General features: G+C 40.2%; 1 protein-coding gene across 1 annotated transcript in view; it reads left to right on the forward strand.

The window, feature by feature from the left end:
* The window catches only part of NSMCE2 (NSE2 (MMS21) homolog, SMC5-SMC6 complex SUMO ligase), a 128,837-nt gene that overhangs the window by 53,119 nt on the left and 54,036 nt on the right, over positions 1 to 21,682 (forward strand). Inside the window, exon 4 of the mRNA XM_066566375.1 lies at positions 9,331 to 9,484. Within this exon, the coding sequence (XP_066422472.1) occupies positions 9,331 to 9,484 (154 nt within the window). The remainder of the gene's footprint in view (positions 1 to 9,330; positions 9,485 to 21,682) is intronic.

The following is a 21,682-nucleotide window of genomic DNA, read 5'->3' on the forward strand; positions in this document are numbered from 1 at the left end:
TAGGTTGAGCTGAAATTTTGCAGCCTGATTCAGTTACAGTGGTGACTCACTTAGAGTTGGTTCTCACATGATTCACAAAGTGTATGGGTGACTCAACCCACAAATTTACTTAGCTCCCATGTTATTTTCCCTCTCAGTGAAAAAAAAAAAAGGTTATAATAAATAATCACAGCAAACTTTGACTTACCCTGAGGTAAAATAAATACGTGTGTTGAAAGGCTGCATATTTGTAATAATAAAGTATTTAGTGAGGTAAGGATGAAATAATGGGATGTAGGAATTGTTAGACAAGAAAGAAAGGTGACATGCATTTCTTTTGCTTTTGTTGCATAGCAGAGATAAATAAAGGAAGAATAGCTACTTTCTCTATGATATGAGATGCTCAGAGAGGCTGTTTTGACATTCTTACTATTATTTTCAGCCAATTCTTGGCATTTTTCTCTGAAATAAGCAGATTTAGATATGTCCATGTCTGGTTCAGACATTTTGAAGTTATGTCAGTTCAGAAAATGTGAAGTTTCCAGGTTCTGAACTGGCTCTGTGTAGGATGTGGTAGGCTGGCACACCTGTTCCTGGAGTTGGCTGTGACCTTAAGTTGGCTGTCTGAAAAATTGATTGGTTTCCTTCACAAAATCAAATTCACAAAGGTAAGAAATTAGGTCCCAGCAGGAACTATAAGAAGTTTTTCCTCAAAAGATGCAGCTGCTGTCAGTGTTTGATAACCAAACGCAGAGGCACATGGCTGTTGTGTAAATACACTATAAATTAATTTGAGTTTGGAGTTAGGTATCACCATATCCTTTTTTGTGCTGTCCTGTTGTAGTGCGTTTTTATACTTTGTAGTACTTTGAAGTAGTTTTGTTTTGTATCCCCATATTTTTCCCAAATGGTTTATCCCAGACTGTACCCCCCTCCCTTTACCTGTGTTATCCCTCTCCTGGGATGAGATCATCCCCAAATCCTGGCTCTCTGTCAATCACTCTGCATCCCATCCCCTCCATCCAGAAGTTTCGGTCCAGGTCGTTGAGTGATCAGCCAGAGGCCAGGGGTCAGCCCCCCAAGCCTTGCCCCATACGCTGTCCTATGTGTCCATCCCCCAGCATCCATCCCTTAGGGTCACTCATTGGCTGGTAAAATGTTCTCTACTTTTGGTTTCCACCTCCCTTTAAATGTGACCTTGGCACATCTCCCGGAGCTCTCGGCAGGAGGGCCCTGAAGTGCAGCAGCTCCTTTGGGACTCCTAATAAAACCTTGGATTAACCCCTGCTAAGAGTCGGCCCTTTCTCTTCTACCGATGTCTCTGGTGTCTCTTGTGCTGCACAGGTGCCCAGCCCAGGTGCCCTCAGCTGGGCACAGAGAGTGTCTCCCTGCTGTCAGCCCAGGTGCCCTCAGCACCCTCGGGGCACAGAGAGTGTCTGCCCCCAGCCCAGGTGCCCTCAGTACCCTCGGGGCACACACAGAGGGTGTCTCCCTGCCAGCCCAGGTGCCCTCAGCACCCTCAGGGCACACACAGAGAGTGTCTCCCCGCTGTCAGCCCGGGTGCCCTCAGCACCCTCGGGGCACAGAGAGTGTCTCCCTGCTGTCAGCCCAGGTGCCCTCAGTACCCTCGGGGCACAGAGAGTGTCTCCCCCCAGCCCAGGTGCCCTCAGTACCCTCGGGGCACACACAGAGAGTGTCTCCCTGCCAGCCCAGGTGCCCTCACCACCCTCGGGGCACACACAGAGAGTGTCTCCCTGCCAGCCCAGGTGCCCTCAGCACCCTCGGGGCACACACAGAGAGTGTCTCCCCCCAGCCCAGGTGCCCTCAGCACCCTCGGGGCACACACAGAGAGTGTCTCCCCCCAGCCCAGGTGCCCTCAGCACCCTCGGGGCACACACAGAGAGTGTCTCTGTCAGCCCAGGTACCCTCAGTACTCTTGGGGCACACACAGAGAGTGTCTCCCTGCCAGCCCAGGTGCCCTCAGCACCCTCGGGGCACACACAGAGAGTGTCTCCCCGCTGTGGCCGTGTCGGGGCTGCCCCCCGGTGTCTGCCGACTCGGGACTGGCCCAGGGTTCCTGAGAGGCTCCCAGAGGGACCAAGACACTGTCCCAAAAGAATATAAATATCTAAATAACTGCATACCTCTGAGCTTTATAGCACTGAGTGACTAATCACCCTCCCTTTCATAAATGAAACAACAAAGAATCTGGAAAATGAAGAAATTCTGCCCTGTCAGCTGACTTTTAAAAGTCGCTTAAAAGTTCATTAGCAAGCAGGAATGTTTCTATACCTCACAAAACTCAAATGTCAGTAATATCCATGAATTAAACTTCAAAAGTCCATATTTTGCAGGAATTAAATTACAGGGAACAAAAAATGCATGGTTTGAACGACTGGTGAGAATTCTGTATTCTATGAAAAGACAGTTCTTTTGTAGATTGTGTCACAGATTTGAGGAAACTGCAACATAGTTCAGGTATGGTAAGAAATTTCTGAGAGATAAAATGGATGGTACTGGCAAGCCTCCAAATACCAGGGACATAAAAGATAGCCCTGAGAAAGAGTACCTTGGAACAGTGACAGGACAAAAATATGCAGCTAAAGGACTTCTGTGCTAGAGAGAGAAGAACAAAAAGGCTAAAAAATAACCATGGTGTGTCACATGCTGAACCACTGCAATGCAAAGACCAGTGGAGCATTTCTGTGACAGGCAGAATGCTGTTCTTTTATCACAAGGTTTGCCAAGCAGCCACAAGCTGTTTTAGGTCTCTTTATAGAGAGTAAACCAAATGCACATGTTAATTTGAACTTTCCCTCAGCTAAAGGAGAAGGTAAAAGGATGGCTTTGTGCTCAAAGCACAGAACTGGGATTTATTTATTCTGGGTTCTGCCGCAGTCTCCTTGTGCAACCTTAGGCCAAGTTATTAATCTCCAAATGCCACAGCCACTCCATTTGTAAAATACATGGTACATGTCACAATGGGTGTTTGAGGCTAAATTCTTTAATGTTTGCGAAGTGTTTTGGGACTGGGCAGGACAATTATTAAATGCTGCAGTGCAGCATGCAGGGTTATGCTAATTAGTCCTTTTTAGACACTGATCCCTTGCTCTATGGAGACTAATACCGCAAACTGGTCCAGTTTTAGTCTATGCTACCTTTGACCTTACTCATTCTGAGATTTGTCTGGAACAGAATAATTTATTTTTGACTTGGTGGTTATGGTAATTGATGAAATAAAAATACCCCAACTGTCCCTTGGAATACCCTGCATTTACTCTTCCCTTAGGCTCTCCAAGCTGGCCTTTCAAAAAGCCTGATTTTTGAAGGCATAGTTTTAATAGTTTAGGCATAGAATAGACACACTCCCGGTGGAAGAATCCATGAGAGGAAGGTGTATCCTTACAGACAGATATTGGCAGAAGACATGTCATGAAGTGGCTCATTCCATAAGCACTGCCTGTCAAACACAGAAACCCTTTTGCATGTATGGCTCTGACCAGGTGGTGTGCTGTGAGGCCATGAGTAAATGGATCTTTTGATAGTTTAACTACAGCTGTTTTTCTAAACAATTATGTGTTTAGTGTTTGCAGATGTGTTTTCTTATCAGGACTGCTGGTAGATCATGTATGTATATGTCTGTTATATATAACATACCTGTTTTCCTTGTTGCTGACCCTGTGTAAAAACCCGTGTGGTTCTTTGCTGCTATGGCACAGCAGATGCTTTTGCTTTTTTTGTTGCTGTAAACAAGATGTTGTGACTGATACTTCTTTCCACCATATGTCCTGAACACTCCCAGTTCATCGTTACATGTAATTTCCAGGATGCTTTGTAGGGTGTGTATGCCTCCACCCCATTTCAAAATCAATGTAGCTCTCAATGGATTGACTAATGGCTGCAAGGTGTTACTTAGCATGCTGGTTTTGGCTGACAGTGCTGCTAAACAGTTGTTTGCTTAACGTGTCTTTCATGGTTCTCATGTGAAGTAACTTATTCTGAGGAATTGAACATGTCAGTGACTTCAGATCTGCTGGTAAGCATTTATCTGACATGCTGCTGAGACCAAGAAGGAGCATGACCCCAGCTTGGTGCCCTAAACACTGATAATTTTGCCTTGTCCCTTTAGCCATACCCTATGTGTATTACCCTCAGACATTTTGTTATGCTGATCTCATCATTCCTATATCCATCAAGAATCTGTAGAGTAGGAGTGGGTGGGTGGCAAGAGCTAAAGAAAACTGTAATGAACCTGTAAAGGTGTTGTGCTGATGTAGTGTATAAGATGTTGTAATTCTGCCCCACTGTAAGGATCTAGGACTGATGGGACATTTTCTTTCATTTGTTTTCATTTATGTTGTGTAGACCATTCTCAACCCTCTTCTAACCCTCTCTTAGGCATAGGATATGCAGCACCAAAGAGAAATTGCTTGTGCAGAGCAAAATATTTGCATGTTATTATAGTGGGTGGACATGCCTTATTATTCACCTGTGATGTGTTGACTATCCAGAAGGTCTACCTGGCATTTCAGTAATAGCATGTGTGTGGTACTGTACTGAGTGTGGTCAGGAATGGTGTCTCTACTAATCATTTTAATGAAAGCAATCATGTGGAAGTGAACAGAAACTGAATTTAAATTGTAAACATGAAAGAAGTTAAACTACAAGAAAGTGCATTCTTTGAGCATCTCTCACATCTGACTCTAGGTTTCTGTATGAGGTGGTTGTCTGAGCCTTTGTCATATGTGCTGCATTTCTGGGCTGTCCTCACAATCTAGTAATGTGTTGCTATTGGGAATTTAGCTGGTGTGAATGACTTTTTTTCCTCTCGATAGCTGGTGGAATTGTTCATGTTGCCCTTAGCAAATAGCAGGCTACTCTTCCTTGAATAGACCTATGGCAGCAAGCTGTGTGATTAGTTAGGTGCTGAGGGAGAGTTTTATATAAGCATTCTCTTGAGGTTGGTGAGATGTCTTCATGCAAATTTTTGTAGCTCCACAGTGGCACAGACAAAGAATATTTGTGTGCATACAATCATAAAAGTATCCTGAGCTAGAAGAGAGACACAAAGGCCATTGAGTCCAGCTCCTGGCCCTGCCAAGGACACCCCAAGAATCCCACCATGTGTCTGAGGGCATTGTTCAAATGCTTCTTGAACTCTGTCAGGCTCGGCGCTGTGACCACTTCCCTGGGAGCCTGTTCTGGTGCCTGGCCAGCCCCTGGATGAAGAACCTTTTCCTAATACCCAACCTAAATCCCCCTGACACAGCTTTATGCTGTTCCTTTGGGTCCTGTTGCTGGCCACCAAAAAGCAGAGGTCTGTACTTGCCCCTCCTCTTCCCCTCGTGGGGAGGCTGCAGACTGCAGTGAGGTTCTCTCCTTAGTGTCCTCTTCTCTGGGCTGACCTCATCCATTTCTCATGCAGCTCCTCCTCTAAGCTGTTGACCATCTTCATGGCCCCCCTTTGGGTGCTTGCTAACAGATTTGTATCTTTCTTACAGATTGTGGTGCCCAAAACTGCACACAGCACTTGAGGTGAGGTAGCACCAGCACAGAGTGATGTAATGCACCCTCTCAAACATATGTTCTTTTTGGTAGCATAATGCTGTAAGTTACAGTTCCTGGCTTTATTTCTGCTCATATGTGTAAAGTCTTTTAATTCTGGAAGTTGGAGTTGAGAACCACTGTTGGAACTAACATTGACTGTGCCCTTCTTTTCACCTCTCAGTCTGAGGGTATGATTGAAGATGTTATGTTGATGCATATCTGCACTCAAATCTTCCATGAGTCAAGATAAAGAGATCCTGATGTAACTCTATCAATGTGTAATCTGGTCCCTGTGGAGAGGAAAAGATTATTGACATTATCGTTACTGCTGATGGATGCCTGTGATGAATGTCCCCATAATTTATTTTACTCTGGGTGTCAGTCTCAGCAACTTAGAAGCACTTCAGGGTTACTTTTAGTATACTCAGCTGGATCTTCTATATGTCTACAGTGCTCTCATTTGTCATGAGGGCAGATCTGAATGGTGGGTTGTTATTTGGACTATTCTTGTGTGTGTCTACATGTTACTTTTATGTTAAAGAGAGAATGTCGGTGAAATCAGCGTGATGTTGCAGAAAGGAATATGTTTGCACTACATGAGTCCAGATCAAAGCATTCTTTTATAATGTCTTGCATTTTAAATGAATTTTGATTTAGTAAGTGCCTTTTTGTTCTTGCATGCACTTGATAGCCAAGTTTCTTCTCCAGCTGAGTACTGAACAATGCTGGTTGGGGTTGTGATAGGTCTTCTTTTGCAGCAGTGTGCTGTGATGCTGGCACAGGCAAACCACTTGAGTGTGAGTGATTGTCCTCACTGCACTGGGCACAGGATGCTGTTTTCCTTTGCTCCTTTGGTCAGGTTTCACGGGATAAGGACTCTACATTCCTGCCTGGCTCCTGCAGCAGTCTAAGCATCTCTGATGACATGCTGTTGGTCTTTCATACTCACTGTATTCCTTTGTGTCACGGTTTGATGCTGGCACAATGCCAGTGCCCCCATGAAGATACCTTCTCCCTGGTGTCTGCTGTGAGATGTGACCAGGAATAAGCAAAGCAGGCCCCCACTTAGAAATAAAGAAAAAAAACATTATTAACTAAACTACAACTCTTAAGTAAAAAGAAACACACAGGGAAAATAAAAACCTTCCAAAAACATTTCCTCCTCCCCCCACCAAATTCCAATACATCTATCCCCCAAATTTCAACTCTCAGTCCATCACCACCCTTTAGATAATCACTTCTCAATTCATCAAGAGGAGAGGAGTCCTTCTTGTGCCATAGGTTTTCCCCGGAAACACCGTTGAAACCTCATGTGTTTCCTGTCACACATGGCACTGCCCGGAGAACATCTGCCATCGTGACCTCTTCCATGTGCAGTGCTCTCACCACTGCACATGGACCAGAGCTGCTTCTAGGGTTGTCCTTTTAAGGATGCTTTGTCCCGTTCCAAAAAGAGCACAGTCTCACCTTTGGGACACCTGTCCCCCCCAAATTTCACCCCTTGGGGCCGAGGGGTCTCAACACTGAACCCTCTTGGCTCTGAGCCATTGCCTCCCCCTGGATGCAGTCTCTGTCACAGAAACCATGGTTCTGTCCATGGCTATAACAAGAAGAGTCCAGTTAAAACCACTCCATCATCTCTTCCCACCTAAGATTCTTCTTTACTCTTCCGACATCTTTCACTTGCCCAGACCTTCACACTTGCACATTTCCTTCTTCCATTTCATCTCTATCTCTCTTCTAGGAAAGGTTAATGTTCTGCAAAGTTTTCATTGACCAAAAAAGGGTTAAAAGCTCCCACAAGCGGCCGGACACCTTCTCGCTGCACCCCCCCTTCTTCTCCTTCTCGGCTGTGCTGCCGGCACAAGTTATCAAGTTCCAAGGTAGCAGTCACAGGCACAGGCTGTGCTCTCTCTCTCTCTCCTGGGGGGCTGCCTGATACCTCCTGGTGCTTCTCCCACCCTTCCATGCCAGGGCCTCTTCACCTCCCATGTCTGTCCAAAGCCCCGGCCTACCTCACCCGGCCACATGGCTCCCGTCCCCCACCCAGCAGCAGCAGCTGGACGGGGGAGAGATCCGAAACCCAAGAGAGCTTCCCTCGGGAGTGCTCTGCTTTTTAACCCCTGTGTTCTCAGAGGTGTATCCATTGTCCCCAGTGGCCACACCAGGTGCCAATATTAAAATCTGGACACCTATTGTTGACCACAGCATATCCCAGAAAACCTGTCAAACCACGACATTCCACCCTTCGCCTCTGAGAACACACATTCTAAAATTATTATCAAAATTACATGAAATACACTTCTACAAATCAATAAAACCTCACTGTATTCCTTTGGTACCAAAGTGTTACCGAGTCTTTCCCTTTTACAGCTGGATGTTTTGGTAGGTGATCTTTTATCTCCAGGTGCCTTTGAAAACTTCATGCTACCACCTGGCAGTGCATGTTTTTTTCTTATTTTTCTTCTTGCCACAACTTGTGTCTGCTGAAAGGAAATGTGCCAAACTGCATTTGCTCTTGGAAGAAGTACTAGTTCTATGGATTACTTTGCTTTGCTTAAGCAATAGTAAAGTTTGGCTCTTTTTCATTTTATGTATCTGCTAAGTCCATTTTTATGTGAACATTTATTTATTTGACTCCTGAAACAAAATATATTCTGTAGGATTTCCAAGGTCTCTGTAAACTTTTAAACCTGTAAATGATTTGATGAAGTGGGACTGTTTTCTCAGTAGGTTCCTTTTTTTCCTGTCTTTCACAATGAATAGTGTCATGGTCTGGTGAAGGGCATAATTTAGTATGTGTGGTAGGGGAAGAGTGGCTCAGCAGAAATTGTGCTTACCTCCTTTTTTTTCAGATTGTCATATTTTGACATGATTTTGGGATAGAAGTAGCTTTTTTCTGATTCAGAAAATGCTTAGCATTAAGGATTTGACAGATGTCCACCTTCTTTCTGACTTGGTGCTATTGCTGATCCTTACTGCACAGCACAGTCCCTAACACAGTCCCTGAGCTAGTTCTTATGAAGAACTGTCAAAGTTACACTTCACTAGAATTTAATGTTGCCTTGAGAAACATAGAACTCCAATTATTGATTCTAGGGGGTTCCCAAAGTGATTTTTGCATTCTTAGAATATCTTAATATTGCCTATGTGATGACTTCCCTTTTCTGGGTATTTATTCTTCAGATCATTCCAGATGTATTTGCTGTAAGTAAGTACTTTTCAAGAAAATGTGTTTTTGCCTGCTTGTGTGGCTTAATGCTTCTTGTTCACATAGCACAAATAAATTGAGGTGGTTTCCTTTCACATTATCTGTACTGTTCTTGCTGGTGTTATCACACTAATCTTGCATGTAGATTATGGGCTTCTGTAAACCTGATTCCAAAGTGATGAGAGTGGAGGTTTTTGCAAAACTCTTAAAAGTTATTTTAGATTTCTGTTATCTTCTTGCTTTCTGGACAGAGTTGTAGACTTTGGTTTCATTCTCATCAAGTGTTACGCTGGTTCCTGTTAACATGTTTATCTTCGCCACTCACAGAGGTAAATTTGACTGCAAGGTTCAGTTTTCCCTTTTGCTACTGTGAGAAATACCCAGAAATGAGTTAAATGACACTGAGAATCTAATATCTACATTTCATACTTACTTTTGCTGAAATGAGTTACTTGGAGGTTATGGCTTCAGAGCAGGAAGCCTAACTGTAGTCAAAAGAAACTGAGATTATGCTAATGAAGTTTTGCTTGATGTCTTCTGCTTTGTATTAAAATGTATCATAATGAATACATTCTATTTCTTCTTCCCTACAGGTAAAACAAGAAAAACCAGAAAATTTACCAGATTTAGAAAACTTGGCGCAAGAAAAATTCCTTGAAATGGAGAGCATGAACAGTGACTCAGATTTACAAAGGAATGAAAAATATATGTATTTTAAGGATCAACTTAAGGAGATGAAAAAACAATGTAAGTCTGAGTTTTAAGAAAATGATTCTTTGAATGCTAAGTAGTAAAATCTGAGTAACTGCCCTGAAATACAGAACTGTCACTTATGGCTCAAACTGATGGTGAGTATTCTTAAAAACTTTAAAACTTACTTAAATTGATATCTGTGTGGAAAAAAAAACCAGTGTAGCTACCTTGATAGTTTTATTTAGACTCCTACAGCTCCTGCTGTGTTTGAACACAAATATCATGAAAACCATTTTTTTTTTGTAAGGTGGGCTTTTTAATTTGAAGACCTTTTGCATTTATTTTCTTAACTGATAGGATCTCCTAAAAGGATTAGGTAAGCTGTTTTCATTTGTCACTTAAACAAATTGCTCCTGTTTCACAACACAGGATGTGTTGCAACACTAAGAAGACCTTTGCTTTAATGGTAGAACTGTATTGTTGGAAAATGCCTACTGTACGTGTTCTCAGGTTTACAGCTTCTGTGCACGCACTGTCCAACACTGCAGATTACTAAAATCCATTTTTTCCAAATTCATGGAATTTTTCAAGTGTTAGAATTTTAAGTTATTTGTGCTTAAATTACCAAAAAAGTTGAAGAGTAAACAGTTTGGTTATTTATGCAACACAACAAAATTGTCTACTTTTATTGCCCCACACATATAGCAGTCATTAAAATATTACTCTGATTACTGGTGCTGGGAAAGTTCATGGGCTCTGACACTGTTTGTGTTGCTCTTCCCTAATCATGATTATGTTCTGAAATCATATTATTCTGCTTGCTGTCCCTTGACCCCTTGACCCCTGTACCTATTCCCTCCCATCTTACAATTTGATTTCAACATAAACTGGTATCTCAGGAACTTCAGGAGTCATAGATTAATGATTTATACCATTGGAAAATGATATTCTGGGTGCTCTCCTCTAGCTCTCCGTGAATTCTGTGTTTTTTGAAGCCCTATCCAAAATCCAAAGAAACCAGTGGAAAGAATTTTCCCACTGGTCTTTGGATTGCTTCCCTATAGAGATTTATAGGACGTGCTTGAGAAGGTGAATTTCAGATCTGGTATCTTAAGACTCCCTAGGATTAGAGCTTGAAGGCTTAATATATTTGTTTTCCATCTTTATGCATTTTAGCACTGATTTCTGAGTTTAATAAAGCTCTTGGCACTACTCTAAGAATGAACGCACCAAGTTGCAGACCACAAAACAGTGTAATTTTCACTCCCTACATAACCATAAAATTACTACTGCCCCACCATTATGTTGTAATTTCTAATTTCCAGGTGTTTGTAACTGAGAAGATAAAAATCTTGATAACTGACTTTGGATTTACTTTCTGCCTTGTAATTGCCTGAGGAAGGGGTGTATGCTCTAGTGATACATCCAGTTCAAGCTGTGGGATTAAATTCTAACTGGCCGACCTGTTGAAAAAAACCCCAAATTAAATAAACACAATAGAAAATATTCTTAAAAAAATATGAGGACATTATTCTGCTACTGCTGCCTGAAATCCAGATTTGTCTTATTAAATGCTTCACTTGCAATACCAGCTGAGCTGAAGATTAATAAAATCTGTAAAAGATAATACTAGTTTCCATAAGCTGGTGATTTTCCTTAAAACATCCTATATGTACATGTGGTTTTGGTGGGGTCATTTTGTAAGAAGAAATTATGGTCATCCTGTTAAATTTTCAGCATTCATGCTTAAGCCAAGTTATCTGTGTATTCTTTACCTTCTCCTGTATGAGTTGTGATTTCAAAAGCACGAGTCCTGCAATTCTGGCCTCATCTCAACAGCACATTATAATGTGTCTGCAGATTTTGGGACACACTTGAAAACTGCTGGATGTGAGTTACATGTATGAATAACTTCATCAACAACTACAGGTTAATATTTTGTTTTCAATTATTAGCCTTGCCAGGTGCAACTTAGTTCATGATTCCTGGCTTTTTTTGAGAACACATACACCATTGAGGTTCAGTTTTTAGCTTTTTTCTGGAATTTGGTTTTATTGCTCAGTTAGATAAAACAAAAACTCCTGCCAGGTTTTCTCAGAGGGGCTTTCCTATTTTGGTTTTTATTTTTGTTTGTTTGGTTGGTTTGGTTTTTTTGTTCCAATTTTTTCTATCTCAAAGGAGCAGACAGGGTAGATACTAAAATGATTTGCTTTCTAGGATGAGTTACCATTAATGATTATGTATCTTTTATGCAAAGCTTGACATCTGTATTCTAGAACAGCTGAACAAGGAAATATTATATTCTCACATTGTTTTGCTATTTAAAAATTAACTGAAATTTGACAGAGAAAAACTTTCTCAACACAGTTTTTAGGTATGGTGTGAAGCAGTTAAATACAGCTTATATTAACAGAAAATTAAGGTCATATATTTTCTCTATATTTTTCTCTGCCACCATGATGAAAGGAAGGTGCATGGTTGTTCCCTGTCCCCTGACAGGTGACAGGCAGTGCCATAGGTAGCTCCAGTACTCAGGGAGGAGAATGGTGCTGTGTCACCTTCAGCTTGTCTTCCCTTGGCAGTTCTGTGGGAAGGAGACCTTCTTACCTTTGAATTTCAGCAGCAGCCAAGGTGCAGAAATGAAATTGGGCAAGTACATCTCTGTGGCAGTAAGGATGAGATCATGCCTCAGAGCAGTTTCTGTTCTGCTCATCGTTCAGACAGTTTTCAGACATTTTCTCTCAATCTGTGAGCCTTTATTATGCAGCTACTTTAGCTGGGGTTTATGAAGTGGTGAAAAATCTTCACCTCTGATATGTGTCAAAACACTGTCAGACAGGTTTTATGTGAACAGCAAGTGATTTTTCTGAAGTCTGTTTTCAGAACAATCTTAGTTTCCTAAATTCCCACTTCTTATTTTTAATGGAAAACAGTTTCATTTTTCTACTCAAACCTTCTTGGACTGTAAGCAGTAGGAAAGAGTGTTGGTTGATTTTTCCTTTTTTTAACCATTACTTGTACCCCCATATGGCTACATTATTTTTTTCCAAATAACTGAGCACTTGGAAGAGTTTTCACTAAATTTGGTAATACCAAAAAGTTCAAAATGACTGCATGGGTGGTAAGGAAAGTTTTTTGTGACCTTAACACTACATGACTGGTGCTGTCCTTAGACATAAGGGTCCCAGATCTGCAGAGTGCTTAGTGATCTCCTTTTGATTAAGTGAAATGCTTAAGCAAGTTGCATAAATTAAATTTTATGAGTAGATCCTTTGAAATGAGTGAGATTGCTGGCATGTTTCACTTCCTTATTGGAGCATGACCACAGTACAGAGCTGTGCAGGAGCGAACCCATAGGAACTAAACCATGCAGGAATAGTAACTTTGCATTTTCTGTCTTCTGTAAGTTTAAAATCCCACCTTCTGTTTGAAGTTGTATTACTGAGTCTTTTTATTTCATGCCAGAATATATATATACACATATTTATACACATACATATACACATATCAAAGGCATCTATCTTCTGGCAGAAAGTATGAGAAATTTTGTCTTCACAGAATGAAACTAAGAGCTGTCTTTTTTCTCCATGTATCAGTTTAAATGTATGATACTCTGTATGGAGAGCTAATCAGAAGGTACAATCTCTACTCCTGTGACCCTAGCTGCCACTAGTGTATTTGCTGAAGGTTATTTAGTGTCACGTTTGGTGCACAAAGGATGACAGATTTCATAGCCCTTTTGTAGCAGCTGATAACGTGCACTTTGGAATCCTTGATAACTGCAGGTTCTGCAAACACACAACAGATGCATACTTCAGTAGTGATTTTGTGGAAAATGATAAGATTTGAGTGAATGACAATATTGCTGGTTATGCCAAACAGTTTGTGAATGACAATATTGCTGATTATGCCAAACAATTTAAGGATTTGGCAAATGTAGGAAAGATATTTTTTTTTTAAATGGGGGACAAATAATTTTGATACTCAATAGTAGTTTAGGCAAGTTTTTGTCACAGGAAATCAGTCACTGTAATGTAGTTAGGAAAGTAACTACACTGCAGTTGTAAGGATCTTTCTTGCATTCTCCATTGAAGAAAAAAAGTCTCTGAGTCTTTAAAAGGAATAAGTATGTATCATTTTGCTAGTATGGATTTATAGTCATTATCAATAAGCAAATATTTTGAAAGGAGAAGATTTTAAATTTAATTCAAGTAGGTGCCATATGCCCTGTTGATACGTGTATTTTAAGTGATGCATATGCTGAGAAAAAATGGTGTGAAAAAATGTTTTTTTTTAGATACAGTTTGGGATAGAAAAAATGTCACTATGAAAGAAATTATCTTTAAATTTTTAAAACAGTCTATCACAGATTCCAGCAAAGACTAAGGTCTTTGATTTGCTTTTAGTAGGATAAGAAAACAAGCTGCAGCAAGATACTGTGTATTACATTGCTTGATGAGTTTTGTCCAATTAATCCTCACAACATCACATTGAGGTAGGCAAGTTAATTTTATTTCCTACCACACAGCAGTGGTGAAATTTGAGGAAATAGTTGAAATTTCTTGTATGGACTCACATAACTGATTTGCAGATCTGGGTTTCTCTTCAGTTGTAGTTTACTTCTTAGTTGGCCTATTTTTGTCCCTATACTTAGCTCTGATGGCAGAGAATCAGATGAAAAGTAATGTTAGTGTATTTTTCCTTATATTTTCAATGTAAAAAATATTTTAAAATCCCCTTACTGACTAATTATGAGAAAACAACTTCAGCACAAGAGTTGAAAATTCCAGCTGAAAGTGGGATTGGTGTTATGACAGTTCAGTGATGTGTGTGGGATATGCACTTTTCATTTATGTAAAATCCCTTACAGACAGCCCCTTGGCTAGTAAAGAAATGAAAGAGGATCCAGCACTTGAGACGGTCATTTGAAGTCTAGGAGTCTTTGGTTTAGGTCTTTGCTTTGTTATCTTCTTGTCTTAGATCAAGTCATTTAGTTTCAGAACAGATACTGGGAGTTGGGTCCCTAAAAACTTTGTGGGTCTGGACTTTACGCCCAAGTCTGGAATTCAGTTCTGGGTGTATTGTGTTTGTGTGCAAGAAGAGACCTGGACTAGCTCATATCCTGCTGCTCTGGGCTGGTGGCCTGTGGAGCAAAGCAGCCATGTCCAGCTGAGTGCAAAACTTTCAATTGCCCTGCTTCTCTAGTGGCACTAAAGCATCATTATTCTATTTTTGTGATTTTTTGAGTTCAAAGAACTGTAGATAATAACCTAAGTGTGTTTTAGTGTGCCAGAGTAATGTTTTCATGGCGTGATGCTGAGGGGGAAAACTGCAGCCCCAGAGGAGTAAAGTAAGTATGTCAAGAGGCATTTGTGTAAGTGAGAGCTGACTTGTGGGTAGGGCATAAGGACTGTCCTGAGAAGAGAAATTTGGCATGGCTTTCCCTTTTGGGACTGTCCTGTCTGGGTATTTCCTGGAAAGAACTAGTTGATTTGCTCAGGAGTCAGCTAGCCCACTTGTAGTTTTGAAGGATTAAGAGATGAGGGCCTGATATGGAACGAGTCAAAGCTACTCTATTTCACAGTTTTTGAAAAGATCACCTAGAGAAATAAACTAGATAAATGGAATGCTCACATAATATAGCAATGGGACCTGTAATGGTACCCAAGAACAATATCCAGAGTGCAAAATTACCATCACAGCTACTATCCTTGCTAGTTTGTGAAGACCAGAATGAATGAAACCATCAGAAGTTTCCTCCTGCAATCTGGATGACTTTTCCAGGGTAATAATTAGTGGGGTTTTTTTTCTGAAAATGCAGAAGCTTGCATTAACAGAACTGTGTTAGTGGATTAATGAAGAATATCAATTGCCAATAGATGTGGTGAGGGTTTCTTTGTTGAAATGATTGCCTTTCTAATGCAATTGATTGAAATAAGAAGTTTCTTGCTTTGACATTTAGAGCTCTGACATGTAATTCAGAATTAAAATGAAAGAGGAATCAACTCACCCCCTCCAACAACTCTTCTCCATTATGAGTCACCTGGAGTATAAGAGACCTGAGTTTCAGTCTTGGTGATGTAAAATCAGAACTTGACTGACTCTGGGCCTACTAAGTGATTGACCTGTAACTCTGGAATCAGTTTCCCTCTCTCTCTGTCCACAGTGTATTTAACTATATATCAAAATGGCAACAACTGCAGAAGGAAATACTGAGAGACACTGACTTTTTAGTCCTATAGTAAAGCACTCAGCTCAGAGAGGACATATCTAAATCAGAAAGAGCATCTGATGTAGGTCTTTCCTGTTATAAATATCTGCCCTTCTAATCAGCAGATGCTTAAGGATAAGATCTTATCTCTTTCTATGTCTACCATCTAATCTATACATATATTTTTTAAAGAGCTACATTTGATTCCATTGCAAAAATCTTTTCAGGATGTAATTCTTGGTTTTATATCAGCCTGACTTTCAGGTCAGCACTGAGTCTATAAAATTTAGAAAGGAAATAGAGTGTTACATGGAAATAATTTTTTATTGTTATTATACACTTAGGGATAATACTTAGGTTAATTTATTGTTACTGCTATGGGATAATTCTCTCTTAAGTGAGCACATTGATGGCTACCAGCATGGCATTTTTACTGTTCATATGAATATATAGGTCAGGAAGGGAGCTTGTAGATGCTGCTTCTATTCCCTTGATGTTGCATTTAATCACAATAGCTAATAAAATGCCATCTTGAAATATATTAATTTTTTCTTTGTTGTTTCTCTTGGAAGAATGATGAAAAACTTAGAACTTTGCTCAGATGGGTGAGAAATTTTCAAGCAAAATAAGTCTGTTGCCAAGTTTTTGCTCCTTGTTCTTGTTCCAGCACTGTACTCTGGCTTATAGAGATGCTCTCCCTTAATGGAGTTTAGTTTGATTCAGTCAGTTTCTGTCTTTCTTGACTCTATAGTAATCCAGTTATGCAACATGGAAACTTATAAAATCTCATATTTTGTGGCCATGCTTGAACATATCAGAAATATTTTATAAATTTCAGATGAGTGAGAAGCATGGGGATAGTACTAAACCTCAACTGTATCTAAAATTCAGAAATGTTAAATAGATGTGTTATACCCAGTGGGAAATTTGTCTTCTGGTAATAAATCACCTGTGATTTCACTTAGAGTTTTCATTCTCTTCTTTCCTAGTGTAGTACTACATACTATTTTGCAAATCTGAGCAGTGAAAATACAAGGACTGCCTCTGTCAACTAAGTACAGTTTTACTTGCCATTATATCTGTTGCCCACTATTCAGAAAGGTTTAAAAGTCAGATGATACAGGTATTCCAATCCTTTGCCATGAGCTTACAATTTAAATTTTAAGAGTGATCACAAGAAAACAGGTGAAGAACAGTCCAAGGAGAAAAAAAATCAAAGAAAGAAGAAAGGAAAAGCATCTCAGTATTAAAATTTTTAAATTAGATGCTCTCATTTTGAAGTTAGTATATTGAGGGGGAAGGAGAAAATTAAAGCTTAGTGGAGCTTTAAAATTAGAGAACTTTATTTACTCATTTTTTTCCTGTTACTTGAATATTTAACTGGAGGGACAGTAGGTTTTTTCACTCTTTCTACATGTTAATTTCAGTCATTTGTATGGTGGGATTTTGTGCCATCAGTATGCACAAGGATGAGTGGAAATTCTAATTCAAGTAGAACTCTACTACTCCAAGTAATGCATTTGTATTGACTGCTGGGACAAAACACATTTGAGGAGAAACAGGCAAGTAGTTCTGAGATAATGCTGACTAAATAATAATTCATCAGTGCTTATCACACTGCATGGTAACTTCAGAATACTCCAGTTCAGAGAAAGTAAAACTCTTGGTGCTTTTATGGGTCCTGAAACTATTTGCCATGTGGCTCTTTGGTGTGTCCTTTAGAAGTGTGGCAGGTTGAGGTAGACCTTGCTTTGATAAGTGCCAGTGTAGGTTTGAAATCAGTGGAATTTTGCTTTTCCCTGATCTATACTTGCAACATATAATAACATACAAAATAGTAGTGTACAGCAAGATCAATAAACATATCAGATGTTCCTGTGCATTAGCTGCTTACTGTAATTTTTGATATCATATTATTTCATTTCCTTCTTCAACTCACAGTAGAGCCTGGTTGCTTTCCAACTTGAATTTTATGCCATTAATATACTGGAGATCATCTTCGCACTCCCCCAAATCTGTTAGATGTTGAGCTGAAATGGAGGAATAAAGCTAGAGAAGCACTAAAGGACTGCAACACTCATCTTTTAGGTCTGTGGACCTCAGACTGGATGCTGGAACCTGGGGTTATGTGTCTTGGCTCCCAGGAGGAGGGCTAGGCACACCTGCTTGAACAGCTTTGTTCAGTGACAAATCTGTTTGTCAGCACAGCGTGCTTTACATCTGTATGTCAATCATGGTATTGCATAAGTTGACTAAAAATGTGCCAACTTTAAAGTAACACAAAGGTAATGAATCTCTTTTACTGTGACTCTGAGCACCTCTGCTTGTGTTATGTAGCTGGAGTGGAAATGGACCATGGGTCTAATCTGTAGATTTAGAATTTCAGGCTCTCAAAAGATTACTGATGTTATTGGGGAGCTGGAGTGCTAATTCTGTGTACTGTTTCTCAGGGGTAACCTAAGAGATGTTGCTTTCAATCTCCATTAGCACAAAGTCAAAGAAATCAAACACCTTTGTTGGCATTAACACTTAAACAGGCTTGGAGCATTCAGATATTTTGTCACAACTGAGGAGTGGTTTCAGTTGTCACCTTTCAGCAGTTATTAGCTCTGATTTCAGACATAGCACCTGACTTTACAAGTGTGGATAGGTTTATCGTGTCGTATCATCTCAAATGTGGATGTACATTTGTGTTACCATACTTGCAGTGAATGATTTTAGGATTAAAGACAAGTTGCTTAACAGGTATTCCAACAGGCACTAAAAATACCTGTTGAGGGAGAGAAGCAGTTAATGGAGTGAGGGTGAGAGTGCTTATGGTTTATGCTATAGCCTTGTGACTACAGCAGTTTCGCAGGAAGCAATGCCAATAAATTCACAAATAAGCACCTAAAAAAGCCCTTATGAGGAAGATGACATGTTTGACTCCTCTCTGGATCCTCCCCTGACTGCATTACTGGAGACTGGACGATACCAGGAAAACATTACTTTGGCTTTCCCTGCCTCATGCCCTCTGTAGCAATTTTCATTACTCATCATCAGGGGCTGCTGGATGGGATGAAGGTTACATCTGACATCACATAATTGCTCACAGGCTTTTCAGCAACCTCTTGGCTGCAGGCAGGTGTGCAGAGGGCACTCTGCAGTCCTTCAGTTGTAGCAAAATGCCACCATGGCTATGGAAGTGGAAGGGGAAGAGTGGAAGAGAGTGCATGACTGTGTACTCCAGTAATTAACTTGCAGCAAGAAATGGAAAGAAATCTGGGTTCTGTACATCTCCATCATCTCCTTCTCTGCTTCCACCTGAATGGAACTGTGCCTCCTTTCAAGAGCCAGGGGTTGCAGGACGAACAATGTATTCTTAGATCTTCAGGCTGGGGCAGCTCTGGACAAGTAAAGAACTCAAATATTCAGATCCCTGGAGAACCAGGGAGAGACTTACTGGAGATAGTTACCTTCAGGGTTAAGAGGCCATGGAACAGATTTTTTCATTTTGGACTTTAATAGTTTGCTTCAGTTCTCTGGATCTGGCCCACCCTCTCACTTCCTATTTGAAAGTTGAAGGGTCAGTTCGAGACTAGGTGAAATCAAAAGAGGTTTTTGCAGGAAGGCTGTTCGTCAGGATCTGTCTGAGCTCCCAGTATAAACTAAGTGGCTAGTTTATAGTCAGATAGGAGAACATGCAGAAAAACAGTCCTTGCTTATTGCAGGATGGAAGACTTCATGCAGAAAAGCTAAAGAGTTTCCTTCGAGGGAAAAAATGTAAAAGCTTTCTGATTGCTTTATCAGCTTCTACAATAAAAATCGTAATTACTGCTATTTAAGACTAATGAATAAATCACTGTATTAAAATGGGAACAAAAAAGTTTAACTAGCAATCATATGTAGTCATTTAGCAGCCCTGTTATTAGTGTGGGCAAAGTAAGCTATTCACCTAACCTTTGCTGCAGCATCCATTGCTTTGGGTGTTTTGTGGGTCTTTTTTTTTTCCTATAATGCAGATTGAATTCTTTTCTGATCCCCAGAAGAGTTTTGTTTTGATGTCTATATCTGTTTTGTTATGTGTCTACATTAGTTGGGCTCATATTCCAGAATTCCACAAATACCTGCTCACCTAAGAAGACATGGCTGTGTAGATTGCTGCACTGAAATCATGCCTGCATATGGGTTTTGTCATATCACAGCTATGTCATGAAAAGATATTTTCCAGCTCTGTCATACTCTGTCATCACCATTTCTCTCATTTTACCCAACTGCTCCCCAGCCTCAATCAACATCCTTCCTCCTTTTTCTGGAGCTGCTTTCCCTTTTCAGGTGATGCCACAACCTCCTGCCTCCCTTCAGTCCTCCTCTTTGGCTTTAGCTTTGCCATCTCCTTCTTAGAAGTGTCACAGAACATTTTACCCTTGGTGAATGTACTTAGATTCACTAGTGAGGCTTTCCTGCCAGTCTTGTTGTGTCCTGAAGACATTGTCATGCTTCCAGCTCAGCAGTGTACACAGCACAAGCTGTAATTTAGAGGAAAGTAGTGGCTATTGACCACTAACATAACAGTGGTGTGCTAGCTATGGCTTTACATTTTCGTTAGAGTTGGAAAAACTAGTAGCTGTGTGAGTCATGAAAGCCAGTGTAGCAAAATTCAGTTGTAAATGAAAGAGGAACATTTCCATATTCTTAATTTGGCTTAATTCCTGTGCCTAATGGCTGTGTATATACCATAAACATTGTGAAGGAGCAACCATGGAAACACTTGTTTTCTTGCATTGCTAAATTTACTCAGGGTTGAATATTAACACAGCGCCTGGCATTACTTTAAAAGCAAAAATAGCTAAAGCGTGACTCACTATGAGTCATTTACTGCTAGTCCTGCTATACTGCCTAGAGCTTGACATTGAACAAGTTGGCAGCCTGCATTGCTGCATTTTTTTCTAGGAACTTTGAACACATTTCATTCTTGTGAATTCTCTTGTGCAACAATATTGAACACAGCAATGTGTTTATTTTCCTTCCAAAGTCGAATTAATCAGAAAATGGTGAAACAAAGAGTATTTTTCTTGGAGATTCTGGAAGAGATGGATTCTGAGAATTATTTTTTTATCTGCAATAATGAAATCATTGCAAGGATGTTAAAAGTTAATTACATTTTATTCAGATTATGTAAGATATATATATTAAAGTACCTTTATTGTTGTTATTGATTTGCATTGTCGGCAAAGGTATATGTAGAATCAGAAAGCCAAGCCTGTAGGCTGAGAATGTTTTCTCTTGATTGGCAAGGATTTTGTGGTGGGAGGGCAGACAGCTCTGAAGGGGCAGACAAAATGAGGCAACTGCTTTCCTATTGGCCTCTGTGTGTAAAAGGCACACCCTAAATATGGTGCTGGGTAGCTGGCAGTGAGTAGCCTGTTGGCTGGCTGTGGGAATGCCTGGAAAGATCAGCTGATTCCAGTCAGATGGGAAGGGGTAATGAGAGAGGGCTGAAACCAAAAGCAACTTGCTGAAGTAACCATGTGATGAGATCCTGAAATGGCAGAGCCAAATATCGCTTTCATTCTGCTACAATTTTGGTTCCACCTAAATGTTATTTCTAACTAAAAGCCACTTCTTAGAACAATAGATAAGGAAATCCTTTAATATTTTCCATTTTTTTTCTACTTAAAAATATCACTATGATAATTGAAGAGAAATCTTATGCTACCAGCATGCAACCTTCTGCATGTGATCAGAAGAGGTACCAAAAATCAAACTAAAATATTCATAATGTAAGTTCACCTACAACTGTAAAATCCCACACCCCTTGGTATGGAGAAGAAGCCTCCTATGTATCTCTTCCTTTAACTACAGATTATGGAAATAGAGACTGTAAATTACATTCATCTGTATATTTAATAATATGTGCTGTGCAGGATCTTTGTAAGCTAAAGCATTTTCTCTGTCTAATCTCTTAGAACATCAACTTCAAAAATTTCTCTTGAAGTGGTTTCCCTATTAAAAAATCTCATTATGATGACTCAAGAGAGAAATAAGAATGATTAATTAAG

The sequence above is a fragment of the Molothrus aeneus genome, chromosome 1 (assembly GCF_037042795.1).
Source record: "Molothrus aeneus isolate 106 chromosome 1, BPBGC_Maene_1.0, whole genome shotgun sequence".
In the NCBI taxonomy this organism is placed as follows: Eukaryota; Metazoa; Chordata; class Aves; order Passeriformes; family Icteridae; genus Molothrus; species Molothrus aeneus.